This window comes from Bombus impatiens, unplaced genomic scaffold (genome assembly GCF_000188095.3).
Source record: "Bombus impatiens unplaced genomic scaffold, BIMP_2.2 scf_0019, whole genome shotgun sequence".
Classification (NCBI taxonomy): domain Eukaryota; kingdom Metazoa; phylum Arthropoda; class Insecta; order Hymenoptera; family Apidae; genus Bombus; species Bombus impatiens.
The window spans coordinates 1,058,947-1,084,603 of record NT_176438.1 but is presented as its reverse complement, the minus strand read 5'-3'; the positions used below and the strand labels follow the sequence as shown (position 1 = coordinate 1,084,603).

The following is a 25,657-nucleotide window of genomic DNA, read 5'->3' as shown; positions in this document are numbered from 1 at the left end:
TTTTTTTTTTTTTTTTTTTTTTTTTTTTTGACGGTACCAGTGAATAACTTCTTTTTCCATTATGTTATACGTACAACATTTTCATTCGTGTATTAAATTAAATTAAGTAATTACGAGTTTAGCTCTTCCTTTATTCATTTTTTACTTTGTTTTATTTTATTTTTAACAAGTAAACGTCACTTACAATCAGAAAACTAATTAAGCATTTTTTGGTAACGATTGTTACTTCATTATTACGAACAGTTGAATTATTATTTAGGTATACATATGTATACGACGAAAGAAACGTGATAAATTGCGCATTTTTCTTTGACTTCGTTTGATAAGAGAGAAATTTTGAAATTCTATATGCTATCATCGATCCTATGAGTGTATTCGTTACTTAATTAATTTATCTTTATTCTCTTATATATTTTCCGATTAAGTATACTTACGTATAACGTTGACTATGTTATTGTTTTTAAAATACTGTTTTGAACTGTAAACCAAGTAGACTGGAAAAAATCAGAAAATCGACACAAGCGAATTTATCATATTTTTTCTGTCTCCATAGATATATATGTTATTTCTCGTACGTGTTGTACGTACAGGGTTAAAGGTTTTTCAGATTTAAGATTTAAGATAAATAATGTTATAACTTTGAGTTAGAGTTATGGCGTTACTTAAAGAAGCTATAAAACGAATTACTTGATAAATAACAAACGATTCGCTAGTAGAATTTGTACTTTTCGAGATTATATTAGGTTGTCCAAAAGATTCTTTTATTTTAAAGGGAAATAATATTATTTCATTGAATTATGTACCATTTGTTTTATTGTAGTAGAACGACGTCATATTATTTTATTTAATTATGTACAATTTACTTTATTGCAGTAGAACGACGTTATATTATTTTATTTAATTATGTACAATTCACTTTATTGTAGTAGAACAACATTATATTATTTTATTTAATTATGTACAATTCACTTTATTGTAGTAGAACAACATTATATTATTTTATTGAATTATGTACAATTCACTTTATTGTAGTAGAACGACGTTGTATTATTTTATTTAATTATGCACGATTCACTTTATTGTAGTAGAACAACATTATATTATTTTATTGAACTATGTACGATTCGTTTTATTGTAATAGAACAACGTTATATTATTTTATTTAATTATGTACAATTCACTTTATTGTAGTAGAACAGCGTCATATTATTTTATTTAATTATGTATATTTCATTTTATTGTATTAGAACAACATTATGTTATTCTATTTAATTATGTACAATTCACTTTGTTGTAGTAGAACAACGTTGTAATATTTTATTGAATTATATACGATCCACTATGTGGTAATAGAACAACATGGATCATACATGATTCAATAAAATAATAAAAAACAAAAAATATCATGTATCTATTATTTCTTTGCAAAAGGAAAGAAACTTTTAGGACAACCCATTATGATCATGCCTGATGTGACAGATATAAAAGGAGCGTTTAAAATTGGTACTCGTATACCTATACACTTACCAACTATGGTATTGCACATTTTTTCACCACGTTGGTTATCAACTATGTTGTCCCTTCGTAATATTGCACTCGCGCTCGCGCGCCTAGGTAATAGCGCAATCAACGAAATATCAATCGATCGTCGCGTTTCGTCGCGTAGCGATAAAGTTAGAGGTAGCACAAAGAAATTGATTGTTCGATGGTCGATATATATTCCTTATCAGGATGCAACGAACCTGTCCAATGTTTTCAATTGAACTCGCACGCTAGAAGTGGAAGTGAAACGAGTCGAACGTCGTTTGAATTTTGTATAAATTATCATTTCGATATTATGCGTGTAACATACATTACGGCATTGTTGCGTGTAGCTTCAATACCAAAACTATTGAACTTGTTTACAATCAAAGCTGAATGAATTCTATTCTTTATTCTTCGTTGTACCAAAAGCGCGTAGCTGCTTTTTCACAAAATACCACAATGTTATTCGAAGAACTTAACTTTCTTTCGACAAACAGAGACCTATATCGTTTCCAGCAAATTTTTATTCTGTTAGAGATAAAAAAAAGGGGCAACTCATTATATTTAGTATTTCACGTTTGTACGAAATTCTTTAGCTTCGCGATTCGTAAAGCAGAGGATGGAAAATGTATTACTAGGAAGCAAACTTACGTCATAGTAGCGTCGTTAGTAGGAGATGGGAAAATTATTATTTATTATAATAGTATATATTTGATATTTTAACCAGTTAGTTGTTGCGGTCTCTTTGAAAAGTGTATCCAGGATGTGTCGCAAAAAGTAAGCGATGACGAGTATACTCGTCGAGGTATACTCGTACTGAGTAAACACACAGGTAAATGTGATAAAATACAATAAACTGGGCAAATATATTTTCCAATGCTTCCTAGGTAAATTAACAGACAGATACGAGAAAATTCAAATTAGTTTATAACATTAAGTTGATAACAGTAAGTTTTGCAGTTGAACTTGTTGATTGGTCGACTAACTTTCGAAGTTTGTGTTCGTGGAATCGCACAGTTCTCGATAATTTGTTCAACACATTCGGTCCAAAAATTTAATCATAATATACTTATTACGTTATATTTCAATTATTATCGGGTAATACACGGCAAAATATCCATTCAATTTGTAAGGAGATAAGATTGCACAAACAATTGGAGAATACCCAATATAACGGGGAAAACAACCAACTCAGTTTGTAAAAATGAATGCATCATACGGAGAATAAAAAGAAAATAATCCAATTTTTCTTCGTAACATGCATAGCAGTTTTACTGGCGATATAATATAGTAAACATACCACTAAATAACGTTCTCATTGCTTCTTACTAAATTTTGATTTTTTTATAATAATTAGAAATATTTTATTTTATACGACGAAACAAAGCTTTTGTTTGACGCGTATACTCGTCAAACGCGTTAAATGGACTTAACGCTAACGCCGAACAAAACCAATGCATTCACATTTTAAAACAAAGCTTCCTCTGTCTGCGATGAATAGAACAAAGCGGTATTAAAACGTTCCTCTATGTGTATATTATTATAAACGTAAAAAACAGACAGGACGATAGAAAATATTAGAAGCGTCTAATAAACCTACTACGATAAATATGAACCACCTACGACAAACTCTTTTATTTTTTTGAATTCATTGAATATTGGAACCCAGCATTTCAATTATCTGGTCGAATTATCGAATGTATAATTGAATATATATACGGCTGTGTATTCGTTTGAAATTGTCGCAACGAAGAAGAGATATTTATCGAAATAAAGAGAAACTTACTTTTTCGAAAGGATTTCGGCCACACGGCTATTGTTTGCGCTAGTTGTTTACTGACACGAATCAAGTCGAATGATGGTCAATTGAACGACGCGCGGCGCTGCGCCGTCACTTTTTCAAGCTCGTTGTCGTGACCCCTTCTCCAATTATGAAACGTCTTCAATTTTAGCCTGGGGATTAATTGCTGGAAAGACGAAGGTACACTGTTTTCGTGGCACGAGTCGCGGCACGGTTGTTGCATCGAGATCGAGATGTATCTTATGACTGACGTGTACGACTTGCCGGCATATACTGGAAATAAACTGGAGCAAACCGTTACGAAAGATTTACGCGTTCCACCACGTGTGATTATTCCGCCTTGCTCCTCGACTACCTACTTTAAACATAGAAATATTTGTCTAGAGCAATTTCTAAGTTTGTCGGGAGAAAGATCGAATGTTGTATCGTAATGTTCCGATCGGAAGAATATTAAATTCCTTATTAAGAATATTATATTGTTAATTAATAGTAAATTCGTTATTAATACATCTGTATATCGTAGAGTTGGTAATTGCTAGATACCGAGCTACGGAATTCAACCTTCTCTTTGCTCTCTGTAATTGCGTATTTCTATAGTATTATCGTCGAATACCGTAGTTTCTTCGTATTTCTACATAGCTGTTTTTATGTCAGTTAACATTTTTCGAGATTTAAAATTGTAAATTATTATTTCTTTTATTTTCTTATCATTTTTATTCGTCTGTATATGATACAGTTGGTAATTGCTAGATACCGAGCTACGGAATTCAACCTTCTCTGTACTCTCTGTAATTGCGTATTTCTATAGTATTATCGTCGAATACCGTAGTTTCTTCGTATTTCTACGTAGCTGTTTTTATGTAAGTTAACATTTTTCGAGATTTAAAATTGTAAATTATTATTTCTTTTATTTTCTTACCATTTTTATTCGTCTCTGTATGATACAGTTGGTAATTGCTAGATACCGAGCTACGGAATTCAACCTTCTCTTTATTCTTTGTTGTTGCGTATTTCTATGGCATTATCGTCGAATACCGTAGTTTCTTCGTATTTCTACGTAGCTGTTTTTATGTAAGTTAACATTTTTCGAGATTTAAAATTGTAAATTATTATTTCTTTTATTTTCTTACCATTTTTATTCGTCTCTGTATGATACAGTTGGTAATTGCTAGATACCAAGCTACGGAATTCAACCTTCTCTTTATTCTTTGTTGTTGCGTATTTCTATGGCATTATCGTCGAATACCGTAGTTTCTTCGTATTTCTACGTAGCTGTTTTTATGTAAGTTAACATTTTTCGAGATTTAAAATTGTAAATTATTATTTCTTTTATTTCCTTATTATTTGTATATAGCTAACTTATATAACTGTTTTGGTGTTATATTTGTTTTATTGTCACATGACAAGTCCTTAAAATCGGATATGTAATATACTATAAAGTACATAAATATAAAGAAGACGCAACATATGAAAGGACCTACTTAATTGCGAATAGTATGTATCGCGTGTAACGTTATAAAGTGAGACAGTGAAAGTGAGGTATAATAAACTTTTTGTCATAGCGAATGAAATTCTTATATACATCTTCTGAGAAGCGAAACTGCTTGAATACCTAATTGTTGGAAAATACTTTAAATAGATTCATAAATAGATGTTGTTATATTTGCATTCGGCACTTCGTATATTTTTATATTAATTATAACGTAACAATAACGTATCGCCTTATAGGACATTTATCTAAACGTTCCAAGTAAAGATTTTCAGACTGCGTTTTGCTGTTTGCTAAATTCCTTGACACGAAAATTAATTTTCAAATTTGAATGAAACTTTCTATTTCTCGAAATAACAGAAAAGATATCACGTTGCGTGCATTTATCTTAACTTCTGACGGTTGTGATTTAATTATAATTATCTTTCGATATTACGCGCACTTTGAACGAAATATTTTCAATTATCTTATGACGGATCATAATTTAACATCAATTCCTCTTCGCCTGTTACCAGCCGAACAGATTCCATGTGTTTCGATAACACAGCTAACGTGCAAGTACTTGTAATTTTGGTCGCGATCGTAATCTACTAGTGTAACAGCGTATTCTATAGTAATACTAGTAAGTACAATTTCGATAATAATCACACACGCAGAAATAAACAGGCAAGTATACACGGTGTCGGAGTGGTTCGTCACACAGCCACCGAGTAAACACAAACAAAATAACGAATACACTCGTTTCACTCGTAGGCGTAGCAACGTTTGTTACACAAATTCAGATGTCAAACAACAAATGCAAATAGGAGAAAAGATAGCTTGGAAGTAGACAGGAAAAAGAAAAGAAGATAATTACACATTTACAATTACCTCGCCGATTTCCATTTCCATTCTTCATCAGTACGTTGTAAAGATCAACGTTATCAACAACTTTTCCCTATACGTATAACTCTGCTTGGCCTTACTCTCCGAGATGTTCGATTAGTCAAATGGTTAGAAAGGAAGGATTACGCCATAATTTCTTGCAAACGTGTGGCAATAATTCTCGAAAGGGAAAGTGATTGTTTGCTAGCTATTGTTAGCTATTCATCGTTTATGTAATAATTTAACTTTGCATTAAATAGGCAAGTATACGCCATACCATCGTTGATCGAAGCAACGAGCGGTATAGAAATATACGTTAAAAATCTTGCATAATTGCGCGTTATCGATTTACGTTTTATCATATTGCTATGTTATCAAATCGATGACAGATGCGATTCAAAAATGAGAATATCTATGTGTGATCGATTAAGTAATTATTACGTGTTATTACATACCACTAAGATGGATGTGAACGTTTTGTAACACTCGAAAGATACGATATTAATTTAGACGTAAAATTAATCGATATTTTGTACCTTCTATATCGATTCGAGGATCAATGTTTCATATGCTTTCAATTTTTCCTTTGTGATAAATACAACGAGTAGCAGTTTAAATATCCAAATGCGTATCCTATTATGTATATTCTTTTTTTCTAATAATTGAAATAAAGAATTTCTAACGATGGACGTTTTCCTCGTGTTACTCTGTTAATGTGACTGTGATTACCGAGCTATTGAATTCACTTCGATACCAAGTAGAAGATATACTAGTAGTTAAAAGTATACACATACGTATGTGGTGATTTTGGTGGAAGATAGAGGTGACCTCGGAAAGATCGAAACCTTTCAATGTGTTTTTAAGAATACTCGAGGAAAAACAATTTAGTATTTTTTCTTCTCTTTTTTAATGTTAAAAAAAAAACGTGGACTTGCAAGTTACGACGACTTATCTTATTTGTGGGGTTAATAAATCTAAAAGGTAGGTACATAATAAGCTTCGGTCGATCGATACTTTTTATTTTCGGCTTCCATACATTAACCTCCGTTAAGCTTCATTTAAATACCCGATAAGATATGCGATTGAATTTCTCAACACTGAATTCTTCGTACGTTAATAATTCGTTGTTCAATTTTGATTTGTATTTTGAAATTGAAAGAACACTGAGCATCTGTCTTAGAATGCTTTAAATAGCATTTTTCTGTTTCTTTAGATCTCTGACTGACATGTTTAAGGACATTTTTATTTTCAATGACAAAGATTAACAAGATCTCTCAATATAAAGTCTATTATATAAAGCAAATATGTAAGAAAATTCGATACGTGTAAAACATTCTACTGTAAAATGTTATACACATACACATATATAGGTACACTAAAAATAGTAAAATTCGATATCTGCATAAAATTCTAATATATCGGATATCAATTTTCTTGAAAATCGTAATATAATTTGAATCGATAATAATTTACAGAAATAAAATGTAGCACCTACGTTCTATATGTTACATCGTATATACATATATATTTGTTTTAAGATTGTCAATAATCGATAAAAACAATTGATTAAAATAAAGAAGATTATTTAAACTGTGCTACGTATAAATTAAATGAATTTACAGTAAAATGTAAATTACAATAAATCGTAAATTACAAATCGAAAAATACGATCGACTGATTAAACGAGCGATTCAACGAATAAATATTTCATAATAATCGTGATAATCTATTGTAATTTGTTACGTAATAATTAGTCTATACACAAATGTTTCACATCTTTTGAATATCTCCTAGAACGTTTAGAAGTATGTATTTGAGATCTATCGATATAGATAGCGGTAAAGTGGTAAATGATTTGCGACCGCGATAGCAACACGACGCTTTCTATCCTACGTGTAGTTGTCCAGAAAACAAAACGATCACTATGTTGGTGTGGGTAATCTTGTAAGAAGGCCGTAAGGCCATAGCCACGTATCGAGATTCCAGGATAGTTGTCAAGTAGGGAATATACATATATTTACAAAAGGGGACTGAACGACGAAATCGAATTACCGGATGAAAGCAAAAAGATGTTAACCGATACATAATGTCTGACACTGGCGATATTGCAGCGAGATTGCATCGCATCGTAAAATTAATTTGCCATTTTCTTTAACATTTTATTTAATTTCGATAATATTTTTCATGTTTCACATTCGAATTACTCGATTAATTCTATTAATTTCGTATACTAAAATTATCAATTTTATTTATTTCTAATTAGCTATATACGTACATATATATTACGTACTATGAAGAAACTAAAATAATAATCTTTGGTATCTAAATTTAGCTAATGAAGTCAAATTATATTTGCAAACAATATTCTCATATTTGTAACAGAATAAAGTGTCCTCAAGAAGCATATCGTCTTACAATATTTTAAAGCGAAAATAATAATCGTGAAAATGCAAAATTCTTTTATCAAAACATCTATCAAAACATGGAGCATTTTTTCTATATTTTATATATCTTATGTTCTATATATCTCAAGAAATATTTTGTAAAAATACCGATAATGAAGTGGATCCTTCAAGTTCGAGCAAAGATGTGAAAGAAAATTCAGCTCTTAAACTCCAACGAAAAGTCAAAGTTCTAGCAAAGAGACAGAGTCACCGTCATGTAACCGTCACATGGTCGCCTTATCTTTCTACTTAGGCCCGGGTCAGACGAGCAAAATGCCAGCTGAGAAGAAGAAAGAGAAACAAAGAAACATCCGTCATTTCGACGCTTGGCTGACCCAGGCTTTACCTCTACTCGTACAGTTCTCTCTCAATTAACAGACTGCAGAAAAATTATTAATTAAGCGATATTATGAAATATTTTTATGTATATGTATCATAAATAAAAATTTTCGATTATTAAACTTGTTTCCTTCGCTATTTACTAATATGTTCTTCAGAAATAGACATTTTAAATATCTTGTATCAAATACGTGTTGAATGTCTGGAACGGATTAATTCAATTTACATTATTTCAAATGAATTGAACTGGTCAAAGTTCAAACAACTGAAAATCGACCCGCCTGCTGGGTCGAACTGTGAACTTAAACTTGGAGAGTTTACTATGTAACATGTACATTGTAAATTGTAAGTTATTTTTTACAACTGAAAAACTATGGGATTGTTCCAATAGAACAAAATGGATCATACATAATTCGATAAAATAATATAAAACAAAAAATGTTGTGCGTCTATTATTTCCTTATAAAACGTAAGAAACCTTTGGGGCAACCTAATACCATCGAAGTACATTTCGATTGTATGAATCGTCTATTCTCGGAATCTATATTGCATCGTCGCTATCAGCACCAGTTCTTGGAACCGGAATGATTATCATTTTAAAAAATAAACTATCTTAACATTAACTGTGTCGAATTACTATTTCTTGTTACTGATGTATATATTTGTTTCTTTTTCATTCATCTAAAAGAAGATATATATCTACATACGTAAACCTAACCTCAATCTACATACTACAGATGTAATAAATGTTTTTCTTCAAAGTATTTCTTCAAAAATCAATTAATATTTTGCGTAATGTGTATTACATTTCAAGTTACAGTAGTAATACTCTTGTATTCGATACATTTTAAACTTCATTCCTATAGTTGTCAACTAGCTAATTACTTGGTGCACGTTTCATTATTCAAACTTGTTCGACATTATTCGAATAATTCGATCTTCCGAACCACCTCGGTCCCAATTGACTCGGATAATTGACCCTTTACTAGATAATAATTAATAATAATTTTTAAACTAATATATTAATATATAATCAAGCATAAAATGTAGAATTGTCTAAAATGAAATAAGTGGTATAACATTCAATTACTTTATGCCATTTTAAGAGCTTAATATAATAAATATACTTATAGAAAAATCATAGAGAATAATACGTATATTGTAAAAGAATTACACTATAGATAATTATAATTGCAAAATTGGGAATATCAATTACTTATTACAGAAAAATGAAACGAAATTCTACATAACAAAACAAATACACACTTTATTTGAATTAGCTTCGTCAGTTATCGGTATTTGTAAAAATGAAAGAAAAGTAAAAAAATTGCTCCAGTAAACTTCAGAACTGATATAAAATTGCTTAAACACTGTAGTTTTTTAAAAACAAAAAGAATTGAAGGATCACTCATAAAAAATAATTAGTACAAAATTAGTTTTTAAAATAAATTCCTAGTCGATTAGAACTCGCAAAAATATAAAAAATATTTTCTTTGAAATATTTTTAGCTAATACCCAGCTTTATCACTCGACAGGAAACGTTAATTTGTGATAGCAAGCGTAAAAACCGGCCATACAAGCTCTCCATGTAAGTTTATATCCTTTGACGCAATACAAAAAATCCGGCAATGATTCAGATGTCACATAAAATAAAGTTAATTCTGATGAGTATATTATTATATGTATTTTCTTTTCTTTTTAATATTATGTAGTTTTTAAAATATAATTATATAATTTAATCACATTGGGGTTAGGTTGGGGTTAGGTTGGGGTAACCACAGAAAAGATATAAGCTTAGAATAAATAATAAATAAATACACAATTTATAGATATTTTATAGATAACACTAAGCAGGTAATTCTACAAATAGCATTTTCGTTATCTTTTTACTTGATAAAGTATGATCTCTCAATTTGCATAGCAAGCTTGTTCTCTAAGGACGGTTACGAACGAGTCTCGATTAATTTAGTCGACTCATTTGTAGCCGCCGTAAAAGCGGAAATTGAAAAGTTAGATAACCCATCAAATTCTTTACGATTTCCGAACGTGTCAACAAGCCTGTTCTATGCCAAACAAAAGGGGAGGGAGGAGAAGGGAAGAGAGCTTGTAACGGGCTGGACTGAAATATCAGATCAGGTACAAATGGTACAACAGTATTTTCTTCTTATCGACTGGAAAAAATCCAACGAATCTGGCATTAAGAGCCTCGCTCTCTTAATGAAAATCGATCTGGGAGAATATTGGATTTTTAAACGAGTCCTCCCGTTCGAACTGTGATTCCGACCGAGCTAATCCAATAAGCTTAAACGGATTTCGAAGTTGCATCGTGAATATACTACAAAATACTGTATCCCTTTTCATCGAACAAATGTCTGTTCAGTGTCAAAGAACTAGCGCTGAGAAGAATATTAAAAAGTAACCACTAGTGTACAGGATAGATTTGTTCGTTAAAACATCGACAAGGGAAAGAGAGAGAGAGAGAAAGAGAGAGACCTTCATATTGTAACTTAAAACTTTACTAACGAATCAACCTGGTGCCGAAATTCACTATGTAATTCTATTTTATATATGCATATCGTTGGTAATGTTTATTATCGTGGATCGTCTGCTTTGTTGCGTTCGTAATTCGAGTCGTTCAATCGTTCTCTGGTTTTGATCGCTTATTCGTTATTTCGTTATATCTTTGTATCGTCAGAGAGGTTACTGAAGTGAAAATTACTGTGAAAATACGTGTTACTTACCGTGGTTTAGGTAAATGGTACAGTTTGAAGAGAAAGATAGCAGAGATCGAAGCACAACAATGATTGACAGCCGAAAGTACAACGTCAGTCTGCCTAACGAATCTAAGTCCTCGAAGCGCTCTGGTGAACGAATCGTGTACTTCTTATTAAAAGATAATGAAGGCATGGCGGTACATGCATGCTAAATAAAAATTTCCTCATGATCTTAGAGATTCAACGTATTCGACAAATTTATGACTGATCCTCCTCGGTTGCTGCGGCTTCAGCGTTTCTATGTGGTTAGCTGATATCTTTATTTGTTCATTTGCTATCGTACCTATTGTTATCATACGAGAAATGATCAAACAACCGATAGATTTTCTCGCGAGTGGTTGCACATTATAATCGTGTTGAACGTGAGAATAATGACAATGTTGTGTATGGAAAAATTGCTCAAATGACCATGACAATAGATGATGTAATATCGTGTAGGATTGTGTTGTTATTGACAGTATGCGAGAGTAGTGATTAAAGTAAGTTGCTATTTTGCTATCAAGTTAATAGGAAAAACAAAATGTTTGTCTAAAAATATATAATAATTCTAATTATAAGATTAATGGTTTATTTGAAAGAGAAGAAACGAAGAAGCAGCTTTAAAATGATCGAAGATATGAAAAATTTCATACGATGAAATTCAATAGTTCTTGTAACTGTATTAAAATGATGTTAAAGTAAGCTCTATTGTTTTAATTAAAACTACATACACAGTCGCATCGGGAAATAAGTTAACGATCTTACATTTAAACTTTTTATATTTTTTATATTTTTTAATATGTTCTGGGCTTTTATAGAAATTAAAATGTTTGTAAAAATATATTATATAATACATATAGTTTATTATTATTATAATATACATAATTCATTTTATAAATTTACAGTTGATTTCCAATATTATAAATATTGTAAATGAAATTGTAATTTTAATTTTTCAGTGCTCTTCGTTTGATTCCGTTTGATTACATTAGATTACGTTTGATTACGTGATTAGTGATTACGTGACTTGTTTAAACTCGGTACATCCGACAAGACAATGTTCAAGTTCCTATAATTGTTCTACATCCGGCTGGTCAGTAAAGATCTGTTCCCTTAAACAGGAGACGATTATTTCAATAATTTCTGCAAAATCTATAAATCTCAGATCCATAAATCTGGCACAATACAACTACCACGTGCTCGCGTCGGTGAGATTGCAATTCGTCTTAATCATTGACGACACTTATAATCGCATCGTAAATAAACAGCATTTGTACTCATTTTGTTCTTTGTCGAAGTACGAACCTAGCACAGTGATGGCTGAGTACGAGACCAACGTAAAGTTTTCTCATATTTGGTACCTCGATTTAGCTGACGAAAACCTGTTAAGATTCAATCCTTTCGATTTAATAATCAGTACAAATCACTATAGGTCTTTAATGTTGGACAACCTGCGCGAAGGAGCAGCAAACAAACTTATCTATCGATCAAGAAATAATGTTAAGGATCGTCTTCGGCCCTGTTGTATCTTAACCCATCTATACTTTCTCTGTCACACCAAGCCATCTATATCTGACACCACGATTAGGTTTGAGATTTTCGACTCCCAAGTGTATTATTAAAGGCACATGCTTGAAATTTTCGGCTCTTGAGTACATTTTTAAGCTTTACGTTTGAGATCTTCGTCTCCCAAGTATATTTACAAGAATCACCATCCAAGACATGACCATTCAAAATGTACTTGGTACTGAAAATGCCAAACGTGACCCTTCGAAATGCACTTGAGTATCGAATATCCAGGTTGTGACAATTTAAAATGCACTTTGGTCTCGATATCTTAAACATGACCCTTGAATTTGCCCTTTGAGATGCGAAAATCCCTGTTGCGACCCCTCGACCAGCTTCGCGGATAGTCCACGGGTGACGCCACTTTACAGATCACAAAAACGTCCTAAAATCTTGACGACCGCGGAAGCAATCGTATTTCGCTATCGAAAATCCTAGACCCGACCCTTCTGATCGCCGATTAGGTGTGAAAAAAATTCGAACGTAAACTTTCAGAACGCACTTCAGATTCGGAAATCCCAGATTCGGTAATCCTTCGAAATGCGTTTGGGAGGTGGACTTGGGAAGCATAACTCTTGAAAACACATGTAGAGGCTGAGAAGCGTAAACCGAAAAACGAAAGTGGAATACGAAAGGAAGAGGAATATTACAAAATGTGTAAAATAGTTTAAAGATGACACAAAAATTTTGGAAAGCTTTCCGTGTACACATGTGTTGAATATAGAAGTATGATGTAACATGTGTCAGTTACACGCCTGCGCTTTCGCAAGTAAGCTACACTGGCGAAGCTGCCTTCTAACGTCTCACCCCGTAATTCCGCGAGTGGTGGTACGCATCGTTTACGAGCGTAGCGATGAAGGTAGTGGTGACGTTGATTCTATCGCTAATCATTCCTCGCGGGCCATATACGTGTTTTTTCGGTCAGTTGGTCAATCTTCGAAACGCAGGTGCGTTCGTATTTCTGTCACACGTAAACCATTTCTTCTCCCTCGATTTATTTCTTTTTTCATTTTCCAGTGACGTTGAATCTTTGCCATCCATATACGTGCGATTTACTATGCTTGTGAAACAGAATGCCAAAGAACAAAACAAACGATTTTCCGAATTACGAAAATTCCAGCTACTGTCGATGCGAAATTATCATCGAAATCAAGTTCCAGTGTAGTGACTCGAATAACATTTCGTTTTGATATGCAAAAACCAACAGTATGTCCATCGAGAAAGAAAGAACAAGGAAATTCTTTGAAAGCGCGCATGGCATGAAACTGAGTGCAGGATTTTATGTTTTGTTACTTGGGCTTGTAACAACGGTTACTTTTTGCACGGCGAAACAAATAGGTGAGTGTATGCTGCGATAAATTCTGCGAGGGAAATACCACTTGAAAGTAATTGAAAGTGTGGAAATCACCTCGCGCATTATCTGCCTTTGACAAAATGTAAATAGATGAACTTGTCGGCAAGATAGAATCACATATTAACGTTATCTTTACGTCGCGAAACTATCAAAAATCTGTAAAACCGTAGTGCATTGTCGGTAAGATGGATGTTTTCAAATACGAGTAGATCCCATGTGTTATGGTGGAATAATAATTTCATTGTAATGACCACGAAGACTGTTCGAAAAGACAAATTAACGTGACGTAGATCCGACGAAAAATGTTATTCAACCGAATGCTTTTCTACAAACGAAATTGTCGGATCGATAAAGTTGTCTGGGTACTTTCGAAAGCGGTTACCTCTATTATTGAACGTCCAGTGAAACCACGCTGAGCATGCGTCATACAGCAAATACTACTCGTAAATACACACGATGCCCCGATGAACACGTGCTTCGTGTTTCTGATCGATGAAAATTGTTTCAAAAATCTGTTTTATCGGCTTCTTACAAATAGCAGGCAGTATGCTATCACAAAAGAAAAAACCTAACCTTAAGATATCAGTAATTAAGAATGTATTATTTTCATGATTATTGTCATCTCCTATTGTTAGTCATTTTAATCCATATTTTTTGTTACATTGTTAACTATAATCCCTTTGCAGATTCCGACGGATTTCATAGAGGTTGTAAACTTGAAGGATTACATCCATTTTTAATCGTGACCTACAAGAATATTACAATATCTGTAAGTTGTTGCCTGTGTCATTAGCCTTTTGAATGTGTTTCTGATTCGTTACGAGAATAGAGGGGAGTAACATCGATATATTTCCTTCGACAATTATAGTATTTTATTCTTTACTTTGTTTAGCTTGATCTGATTAGCTATAACTCGCGTTCTTCCCGAGAATAATGAAAATAAATGGTGAAACTGTAGAAAAGCTATATCCTCTCCGATTTTAATGATTTTTGGATATGTTGCAGAAATTAACATTCTGAAAAACTTTTTTCTGTACATGCAGCTGTCGATCGATCATAGTTTCCAAGGTATTCGCAAGAAACTATCGATACCATTACAGTGAATTCTGTCCATAACTGTGCGTGCGTAAGGACATACACGTTTAAAACCCCGTGCACAATTGTATATGCTAGACTATAAGAAATATTTATTATAACTTAATTAAAAATGAATATCATTAATATATTGGAATTTATGTTTGGTATTTGGGTTTGTGTCAATCTGACAACGCTTATGTAAAATAATAACAAATTAATTATAAAAATAATAGGAGAACTAGTAGCCAGCTGCCTCATTAGATGATATTCATTTTTCATTCAAATATAATAGACATTTTTACAGTCTCGCATATTCAATTGTTCACGGGCCTTACCACAAGCTCGTCTCACCCTCGTTTGTATATATAAACAGAAGATAATTTTTTGCAAACATCTTGGGAATCATGGCCGTCAGCTTATTTAACGATAGATGCATGTACAGGAAATTGGTGTTCAAAATGTTAAACTTTACAACATATTAAAAAATTATCGAAATCAGGGAGGACATAACTTTTCTACAGTTTCATCAAATAAGTTGTTAGAATAAACACGCTCATGTGCACTATTGTCACTAGGTAGACAAGATCACTGTACCACACGGGGAACGGGTAACGGTAAGATGCAGAGAACTTGGCAAATACAAGCTCGTCGGTGATCCTCTGTTGCATTGTCGTAATGCAAGTTGGAGCGGGAAACTACCCTCTTGTACTCCAACGACAGCGATTTCAAATTATACCGGTTAGTAAATGAATATTTCTCTTATTTCTAATTTTTTGTAATCCCTTTTACCTGTATAATTCGTTACTTATTCGTAATTTCTTACAAAAATTACAAGATAAGGTAATTGATCGCAGAAACGCAATAGAAACTATTGGCTAAAATATATCGACTCGTATACGTAGGTGTGACAATCATTGGAAATATCTACGTCTGGTATGTACTATTCTATGTATCTTAATTCGACGTTGCACAGCGACGATCGTACAGGACCGATCAGCACGACACCTAACTAACATAGCATGTTTTATGGCAGCGTCCAAAGTGACAACACGTGCGATGCGACAATGTCGTATTCGTCACTCCAGTTGATTGAAATTTAATCCTTCTTCGCATGGTCCGCCAACGAGGTCTAAACTACATACCTTACCAATAGAAATCGTACTTTATTGATTTTTGAAGTACAAAAAGAGCCTAGTACAAAGTAGCTAGAAAAGCTATTTGCAAAAATATATCCTTACTTTACAATGAAGCGTTTTTGTACCACTTTCTACATTTCATTTTCATATTATAAAATGTGTATAAACATATAAAAATAGTACTAAACAATATACTTGAATGCAATACTCAAAGTTAATATACTTGGCCATATGATATACGTGGATCCACGTTGCAAAATTTTCTAGTAAACTTTATGTAGAAGTATTATATATGGATAATGTAGCATTGCCAATTTTTAATAACAATATCCTGTTTGGTCTGGTTTTAATTAGGAAAATCTCACTATTGTATTAATGAAATGTGTATTAACATTAAAAAATGTTCAAATTTTGAAAGGTTTCGTTGCCTGACTCGATCATCTTCTGACCCATACGAAGGGCAAGCGATCCTACTTTGCTGTGGCTCTGTTGTGCGATCCTCTCAAGTGGCGTATGAATTTTCCCTCTGCTACGTTGGCTTTCCCTTCATTGCACTGTCCTACGACCGACTGATTATCTTCTTCGAGCTCCACCACTGTCCTATCCGTTTCTATTTCGTTATGCAATTAACATACATATTTATGAACACTATCGTATTGTCGCACTTGTGGCTATGGGACGTCCAATTAGGACACAGCCTTATAAAGTTGAGAGTCCTAGCTATTCGGAATTCTCTTCCCATTTCTGCAATTTCCTTACCGAAACGAAATCCTGTTCCATTTAATATTTCTCCTCTCGTTGATTGTTCGAGGAGAAACAGAGGATGTACCGCCAACGATCGTGTTTGGATTACCGGCCGGTTCAGCAGCAGTCGAGCCATCTGGTGCTCTCGCCGTTTATCCTGGAAGCATTCTTCACCTGGAATGCCTATTCGCTAGAAAACTTGGTAATCCAGAATGGACTTGGACCTCGACATTTCGTCAATACTTGACCGGTAAGCCTTCTGACGATCGTCGACGTTTTATTGCGAATTGCGCATTGCGATACAGAGCGTACGAATTATACGTATGTATAAATAAATTGTCTCCTATAATTGTAAGATAATTTTCTTCAGTTGTATGTTGAGACGTTTTTAATTAAGAGATGCTTACAGCTAGATTAATTATATATACATATATGCAATGCATAACGAAGTCAACCATTGTTTGCCAAATTTAATTCAGAAAAATTAACATAATATTAAGCTTATCGGTCTATGTATGGGTTCCCAATCGATTCTTGTAATAGTTTATACGATTACATCGGTCATATTTATACGATGGTATATCGACGCTTGTCGCATACGTGTAGCAAAAAGCTAGATAAAAGTTTCGTTTTATGTTGAAATGTTTGGCTTTGCCGATCGAAAAAGAAGGCAAGATTCATAAGGGAAACGATATCGTGATTAACGTTTTAGTTCTTCCTTCGAGTACGAGGGATTGGACGAGCACGTTAAGGATCATTAGGATCGACAACTAACAATCGCATAGTACAGTTCTAGTCATTGTAACAATCTTTTCGACAATTCAGGATGGGCGATCGCTGCTCGTGAAAGAGACTGGAAGTATCGATTATCGATATATTATGCGAAAACGCAAGATTCAGGAGTTTACACGTGCTCTACACCTCGTGGATTATCCAATTCCATACGTGTCCACGTTGTCGGTAAGTTCAATTACCCTCTTCTTTGTTTTCCCTTTCCCTTTTGCAAATTTCTATTTTCCAGTACGAGCAAATGTTTGGACGCATACGAAATAAATGCATTGTCATATTTGCAGATGTTCAGTGTCCCGTTTTGAACCTACCCAAACCACCGTTAATCGGTAAGATCGAAGGTGCGCGTATGGGTCACGGAGCAACGTTCGAATGTCCAATTGGATTTAAACTAGAAGGCGCAGCTGGTATAACGTGTCAATACAACGGTAAGAGATTATATATGTGTACGTAATATTGTGGACGGAATTAAAGATGAAAGAAAGAGTTGAGGTGAGATCGTGGCGACAGCGATAGTATTTATCACTAATAAATACTTTCCCAGGTAAATGGTCAGCCGAAATTCCGCGATGCGAAACAATCGTATGTCCACCTATAGATAAATTCGATGATACAAGGTTGCAACTTCTCGAATACAACAATACGTTTGGTCGTAGAGCGGTATTTGCCTGCATGTGGGGTCATAGATTATTAGGATCGCAGAGCATAGAGTGCCAAGGTGACGGTTCGTGGAGCGGAAGTACTCCTAGTTGTGAGGGTAGGCTTCGTAAATTCTTTTTCTATTATTTACTCGCGTAAAAAAGTGCAGTATATATATACTGTATATATATCGCACATAGATAACGCAGGAAACGCGTAACGTGATCAATTTTGCAGAAATCATCTGCCCGACTCCGTCGATACCAAAGAGTGGCCGTATTATCGAACAAACGAATCGCCATAATTCAGGAAGAAAACACCAAACGCGTATGTACAAAGTTGGTGCACTTGTCAGGTTTGCTTGCGTGCCTGGTCATCAACTGTTAGGCGAGGCCTCTATAATTTGTACAGAGAACGGAACATGGTCTCATCCGCCACCAGTTTGTAAGTTTTCATACCATGGACATAGTATTTAATCGGACGGATTTCGTTCTGTTACTAATAACACTTCCATATCATTAGGTAAAGTGAGATGTCCTTACCCAGGCGATCCGCCCCACGGACGAATCGCACCTCTTAAATTTTGGTACAAACCAGGTGATAATATACAGGTAACAAGTTAATCTACCTTTTTTTAATTTCGTTTTCTAATTTTCTCCTACTTATCTATAGATCTATCTGTATACACATATGTATATAAATTAAATCGAATTTTTCATCTTTCTTTTTTTATTCATCATGTTGATCGCTTAACAGGTAACTTGTTCACCGGGATACGTTACACCATTGGAACCTGTAAGGAAGCCAACTTGTCGAGAAAATGGAATATGGAGTGCTCCCCCACCACCTTGTAGGTCATATAAAGATGTTTAAAGAGAAAATGAATTCTTTAAAAATCTCATCAATGATAACCAGTGTCGTACCAATGTGTTGTAAGGCGCGAACAAACACGCAATTGCATGTCACCATATCGCCCAATTGCCAATCGCGTACCGCTCGATTAATAAATTATGCGGCAATCTAAACGATTCCATTGAAAACATATACGATCTAGAGCACAAAATAGACCGTGTTTGATCGTAGAATAAATGATACATATCAACGAAGCTACACGATCGAATTTGTATGCATTCAAAACGATTAATTGCCTAACCAGTCGTTTTCTTGCAATCTCATATCGTGAGCGTTGACATTATATCGCTGTTCGAGATATGTATGTATAATACTTCGTGCATAACAATTTCGACAACGATACATAAACTTACCGTTAGACTCCAGCTCAACGTGGTTAGCTACGTTGTACGTGAATGCTTAAATGCAGATCCGTAATAATATCAGACATTTTTTTACTAACAAAATATTATTATAATATATTCCGGGAAACTAAGGAAACAAGAGGAACAACGATATTTAAAAACAAGAATGACAAAGAAAGAATTTAGAATAGGAAATAGAATGAAACGACAAAGATGATAAAGAAGGAAAAGAGAGAAGAGTAGAAGAATGGAGGGAAAAGAAGAGAGAGAGAAAGAGAGAGAATGTATGTGATAATACGTGTGCAATAAATGAATGCGATATAGATTACACGATGCCTAATTCTAACCCTTAGAAGATTATAGAATCTCACATTTTCCCCTTGTATGTGATACGTCTTTGTATGTAAAATAAAATTACGTTATTCTCTAAGATTTCGGGCTCTTATTTTTCATCTTTTGCAGTTACTCTAACTATTAAACTTTTGTCAGCCATTCCTTGGTTTTTGAACACAACCATTAAACTGTCGCGAATCGTAGCGAACCGCAACGATAATGTTTGTGATACCAACGAATCAATGGCGATCATTCTACCAACGGTCTACTGACTGAAATGTTATTTCAGAAACGAATTCCACTGACATTCCGTAAAATCAAAGATGTAAGATGGTCGACTAAAGATAAATTAGAACAATATCGCGGGATCCTTAAATTACATGGTAAGGGAATCTCGTGGTAGTCACTTGCGTCATAGTTGATTTTACAAGGAAATAAAAATTTCTTATAAGAAGGTATACTACACGAGATGAGCGCGGATATCTTCGGCTGAACGTCAAATCAAATTTAATATTTTCCAATTCCATCATCGATGTTTTGCTTTTCTCTTTCCACCTTCTTCGGCGCAACATATATGCAACTCGCCCACTTTTCACAATTAACCGTTTATGTTTTTACGTTATAAGACTGTTGACCGTTAATTAAAACTCTCGTTAATTAAAAATCTAGCACGCGAAAAGAAGATAAGACTGCAAGATGCTACAAAATTAAAGAAAAAGATATCATGGCAATTAAGTACGTACAAACGAGATGTAAACAATTATCGTCAAATTGTTAACGAGATAACGAAAGGAATTCCAAAAGGTCATGTACGTGGTTTATTACGAAGTCGTAAAAATTTACGATTAAAATGCCAAGGCCGAGAAATAGAAGTAAATCCTTTTTCCTCTTATTTTATTATTCGATTATTATTATTTATACGGTCCAAACGGCTCAAACATTTCACGATAGGCTTTTTCGTTGCTCCCGCATAGCACATTTGTGAATCTATTTGCGAGGAAAACCATAGGAAACGCTGTCAATTAGATAAGCTTCGTTACGAGAAGAAACAAAAGATGAAACGATGTTTCGAACTACAAGTATGTTTCGTCCAACGACCTAAATACATATTGTATGTACCTAAGAAAGAATAAACTATACTATAGTCATGGAAATATGTATATAACACGACATACATATATACGTACATGATATAGGTAGAACACGCAGAGCTGTGCAATATTTACAAGGAAGAGAAAGACGTGCCATGGACTCGAGCGCAACAAAGATTGGTGTCGCGATATCAAAAATCTGTTGCAAGACAAAATGCAGCAAAGGCGATAAATTTAACGTATGCTTACATACTTGAAATCTTAAAAAAGGTACTTACTTAGTTAACACCATGCGATTATCCTTCCATTAGCTAATTGAAAATTCGTATTTGTAGGATGCGGTATATCACGAAATTTTATTGGATAGCTTGAAACAAGATCGTATAAGTCAATGTAAAGTGATACTTCGAACAACGATAATGGGTCAACTTGCAACCGAAGAAACGAATGACATCGAATCAAAGTACAAACGTGTAGCACGAAACGTTTGGAATAACATGAAGGAAAAAGAACGTATGCTGGAGATCGTACGTGAACAAGTAGAGGACTTGTGGTCGTACGCGCAATCCCTCATACGAACCGAAGTAAGTGTATAAAGTAAATAAGTTGCGATAAGAGTAATTTGGTAAAGAGTAAAGTCGTGTTGCTGCTGTTGATAAAAGTAAACAAAACGAAATAAAAGAAAGTTATTTCAACTAATGTAATACGAGTAAGTACGTGGCTACGTATGAACTACTTTGAAGTTTAAACTTTAAACGTCGTTGCGTGTGTAACAGAGCGAGGGGGTATTAACTACAGAAATTATACGCTCTGGAACCACATCGAATAATGCGTTAGAAAAGCAAATAAGCTATTTGGAAGGAATATTCGATAAAATCAAGGATTCATTGTTGGTCCATTCTTATCGAGAATTGCTTTCAAGGTAGGTACATGGTTAACAAAGGTTAACAAAGTTTAATGAGAAATTGAAAAAATGTTAGCGCGATACTAACGTAGTTTCTCATTATAAACTGTACTTTTTTTTCGAAACGTTTATTTCGCAAACCATCATCAGGTTGGAAGAACAAATGAAACAACGAACACGACTGTTGGAACAATTTGATCGGAACGTGAAGGAGCGTGATTTGTTGTTAAGTAAGAAAAATGAGGCATTGTCCACTCTGTCTAATTTCGAGCACGCCCTTGTAGCCACTATTGAGGAGTAGGTGATGTTTTGTCATGCGAGAGTTTTCTTAGTATGCGCACTGCTACTGGTGTATGCAGATGAATTTTCTTGTAGGTATAACGCGGACAAAAATATCTTGCTGGAACAGATCGCGATGCAAAAGAAGCGTGAACTTGAACGAAAAAATTCAAAAAAGGAACGCGGTGAATTACTGATGGACATAAGAGCGGCTTTGCAGAATATGGTAGCGATGTTGATTTGTGTTAAAAGAGGTAATAAAATAGTAGCGAGAAAGCCAACGGAAGAATTTGATAAACGATTCGACATACCAATGATGGAAAAAATGGAGACAGAAGGTGATGCAAAAAAGACCGATAAAAGTTGCGAGTAAATTTTTCTGGACGCCTACATATTCTTCTTATCGTCCCGTATCTTTTTCTAGGTTTAGCATTATTGTCCACTGTTAGTAGAAAGGTAGGGGCACTATTCGGAATGAGTAATTTCGAACTGGACAAAGACAGAGAAGAGAGAGCGAAAGACTTGTATCAAACTTACGTCTCCAATTATCGTTCAAAGATCAAGTTCAAAGATGCGGAAGTGGAACCAACGGGTGATAATAATAGCAATCTACAGGATACAATAAATACTTGAACTATCCCATTCGATTCCATAATATAATATGTTCATAATGTTTCTTAGGTCTCATCGTCGAGCATCAAGCAATTGATTCATCGGTGCCAACGCGGGCAGAGATTAAATTAAGGAGTAAACAAGCTGTGGAAGCTTATTTAAGACTGGAGTGATGCCATTCTTCTCATTCCATTTCGAGATAAAAGTTACAACATCTGTCTATGTGTATGTTCGAATAGAACGCATGGAGTTTCGATGTTCTCTTTACATTTGTTTACATTTCTTTTGTATATGATATTCTTCCTTTATTTATTTATACACAAACTCTTTATCTTACAACTGATTTTAGCTATCAAATCTCTTCTTTATAAAATATTTTATTTCAGATGATTAACTCGGTCCCATCCCAAGCGTTCCTTTTTTATTTGTACTCTCAACCAAGAGGGTATTCTTTTATCAATATAGCACGCGTTTGGATACTTGTGAGGTGCCTTTGGCTCTTTGAAAGGATCAACGGTTTTTAGTTTTCTTAACAAAAATTCTTTCATTATTTCTTTGGGATCCCTGTACCTGTCTAAATAAAGATTAAATGGTTGTCTCAATGGAAACCACGTTTGCGGTTTAATGTATGGTTTCGGAAAGTCATACTGAAATATCGGCTCTTTTGCATCTATAAGTAAAAATTTGTAAGTACATATATATAGAGATATAATACATTAGTGCGTTAGAAATACTGAATCCGATTACACGAACCTAGTACAGAATGATAAAACTCTCTCACTGTGGGATCCCAATCACTTTGAAAAAATGCTAGACCAGCTGGAGTAAGATAATCTTGATATTTTCGATAAAACTCCAATGTATTCCAATTACGTTCTTTTAACTGTAAGCTTAAACGTAAATACGCGATCTAAATGAAACGTAACGATATGATATTATCGCACACTATACGATCTACTTTTAACACTTTCTTACTTACCAAGGTTGAAGTCTGTTGTATTCTGCATAATCTAGGCGTTGACTTTGTTTGTACAGGATAAATATGTAACGATAATATCCTACTCCCCTAACTGGGATTGGTCTCAAATAATCCATTATTTGCTCACCCTCTTCTACTCTGTTCCCTGGAATATTTCCTCTAAATAGGAAGAAGAATGAGTGTAAGTTAATTCTATGGAACAAACTGCTTAGGTAACAAACACCTTGTCAACTTACAAAAACCAATGACAATATTCGTTGTTTGAGTTCTCCAAATTACCATCTGGTGTACACATCACCAATGTCCATAAAGTATCGTTTTGGGCTTTGTATTCAACATTTGGTAACTTATGTGCCTCTGCAGGTTTTATTACATTTCCTGTATAAACTTTGACTAAAGTATCATTATCGTCTATGTTGTAATTGATGTCAAGCTGTACAACAGGAAAGAAAAAAGCATTTCCAAATAAATCTTGGAAAATGTTATAATGATCTGCGATTTTTTGAATATCATATGGACTAGTTGTTTGTAACCAAATATTTCTTGCTTCTTCTAAATTTAGTGGCACTGTAAAACACATATAGGGTACCATGATATAATGAATACCACATGTACACATGTGACTGTCTCAATCAGAAATTTAGCACTTACACTTTCCACTCCTTATTTCTTTCTCAAAGTGCATGTTAGCTCGTTTGATTTTTCGTTCAGCCATCCAAGCCTGTTTTTTTTGAAATGAGGGTTTTGAAGCAAAAAAACCTATGTTTACTTTAGTTGGACTTGGTCCTTTGAGCACTATAAAAAAGAAAGAAGGTATCAAAGGTAATCATATCAAAAGAGGTTCACCTCACTGGCTCGAATGTTTTTCAAATATGTTGTCATGTGGCGCATAATTCTGAGCAAATTCACTTATACATATAACCACTGTGATGCTCAGCTTTAGTTTCCTAGATATCCATAAAAATGTTCCACTTACATTGGAGCCGTTGCTGCAAAGTAAGAGCGATAGTTGGTGGTTTTCCTCGAAGATGATGTCCATGTCGAACTTGTTCGACACGAATTTTTAAGCATGAAGGTATATCTTTGATAAAACTTCGTAAAACAGGATTCGCCATAATTTGTAGGATTTTAAATGCACAATGTACACATCGATTATTTTCCTATAACGAAACAAGATTGAACAAATTTCAAATCATTGGAAATAAATTGTTTCGATAAGGTTAAAATTTGAAAACGTTTGTTAGAAATGTCATTAAAATAGAACATGATTTTCTGACTATTTATTTATTAATATGCCGCGTTTTTATACTCGTATAAATTTGAAAAATGTCAAGTATTTGAGATAAAATGACGAAAAACTGACAATAAGTAGAATAATTTCAAATGTTAATACGAACAGTTCATCGGAGTTTCACTGGTTATTCGAGAATGTAAAAATTAAATGCATTGAAACGTTACGTACGATATATGTGTAAGATACTTATTCATATAAATAAATAAATTTGGTTTTACCGATTGATCGCAACAAATGAGCCAACAATACCATCGGGAGGTTAAGATCGGAACTCCTGCGTATTGTGTATGTATTATTTATACTTGTATAAGTGATATCAGATGATATCTATGATTTTAACGGGAACTTACAATGCGGAAAATCCAAAGGGTATGTGCTGCCCTCGTACGG

At 33.8% G+C, this 25,657-nt stretch overlaps 5 protein-coding genes across 13 annotated transcripts in view; 3 read left to right on the top strand and 2 right to left on the bottom strand.

The window, feature by feature from the left end:
* LOC100741805 (organic cation transporter protein) overlaps positions 1 to 21,497 on the bottom strand; it is a 26,313-nt gene extending 4,816 nt beyond the window's left edge. The window contains exons 1-3 of one of the 6 annotated variants that reach the window (XM_033319088.1): positions 11,203 to 11,554; positions 3,311 to 3,491; positions 1,528 to 1,772 (exon numbers count right to left, since the gene is read on the bottom strand). The gene's annotated coding sequence lies outside the window, so the exon portion shown is untranslated. The other 5 variants (XM_012382320.3, XR_004461094.1, XM_033319086.1 and 2 more) reach the window with 5 other exon arrangements.
* The window catches only part of LOC100748435 (zinc finger protein 14-like), an 80,923-nt gene that overhangs the window by 1,022 nt on the left and 54,244 nt on the right, over positions 1 to 25,657 (top strand). The window contains exon 2 of the mRNA XM_033319176.1: positions 15,684 to 15,705. The gene's annotated coding sequence lies outside the window, so the exon portion shown is untranslated. The remainder of the gene's footprint in view (positions 1 to 15,683; positions 15,706 to 25,657) is intronic.
* Positions 13,176 to 20,205, top strand: LOC100741369 (locomotion-related protein Hikaru genki). Of its 2 annotated transcripts, none has more exons than XM_033319130.1 (11): positions 13,176 to 13,727; positions 13,798 to 14,118; positions 14,821 to 14,903; positions 15,787 to 15,949; positions 17,159 to 17,341; positions 17,917 to 18,051; positions 18,165 to 18,308; positions 18,425 to 18,637; positions 18,757 to 18,963; positions 19,042 to 19,130; positions 19,276 to 20,205. In XM_033319130.1, exons 2-11 carry the CDS (start codon positions 13,989 to 13,991, stop codon positions 19,390 to 19,392), a joined length of 1,464 nt encoding a protein of 487 aa, XP_033175021.1. In that variant the 5' UTR covers positions 13,176 to 13,727; positions 13,798 to 13,988; the 3' UTR covers positions 19,393 to 20,205. The 2 variants fall into 2 exon arrangements, with proteins under 2 accessions (XP_033175021.1, XP_024220968.1); XM_024365200.2 differs by having other exon boundaries at positions 13,179 to 13,727; positions 17,168 to 17,341.
* Positions 20,257 to 23,510, top strand: LOC100741685 (synaptonemal complex protein 1). The gene is made up of 11 exons (XM_024365245.2): positions 20,257 to 20,491; positions 20,778 to 20,980; positions 21,083 to 21,187; positions 21,305 to 21,469; positions 21,535 to 21,783; positions 21,976 to 22,121; positions 22,254 to 22,400; positions 22,479 to 22,720; positions 22,807 to 22,974; positions 23,064 to 23,219; positions 23,381 to 23,510. Exons 1-10 carry the CDS (start codon positions 20,386 to 20,388, stop codon positions 23,165 to 23,167), a joined length of 1,635 nt encoding a protein of 544 aa, XP_024221013.1. The 5' UTR covers positions 20,257 to 20,385; the 3' UTR covers positions 23,168 to 23,219; positions 23,381 to 23,510.
* On the bottom strand, positions 23,219 to 25,631 carry LOC100741487 (39S ribosomal protein L38, mitochondrial). 3 transcript variants are annotated; one of them, XM_003484604.4, is made up of 7 exons: positions 25,486 to 25,631; positions 24,950 to 25,133; positions 24,625 to 24,768; positions 24,210 to 24,540; positions 23,974 to 24,132; positions 23,748 to 23,884; positions 23,219 to 23,664 (listed from the first exon to the last, which is right to left on the bottom strand). In XM_003484604.4, the coding sequence occupies exons 2-7, from the start codon at positions 25,086 to 25,088 to the stop codon at positions 23,372 to 23,374; spliced, it is 1,203 nt and encodes a 400-aa protein (XP_003484652.1). In that variant the 5' UTR covers positions 25,089 to 25,133; positions 25,486 to 25,631; the 3' UTR covers positions 23,219 to 23,371. The 3 variants fall into 3 exon arrangements, with proteins under 3 accessions (XP_003484652.1, XP_003484651.1, XP_012236449.1); XM_003484603.4 differs by having other exon boundaries at positions 23,245 to 23,664; positions 25,436 to 25,595; XM_012381026.3 differs by having other exon boundaries at positions 23,245 to 23,664; positions 25,371 to 25,583.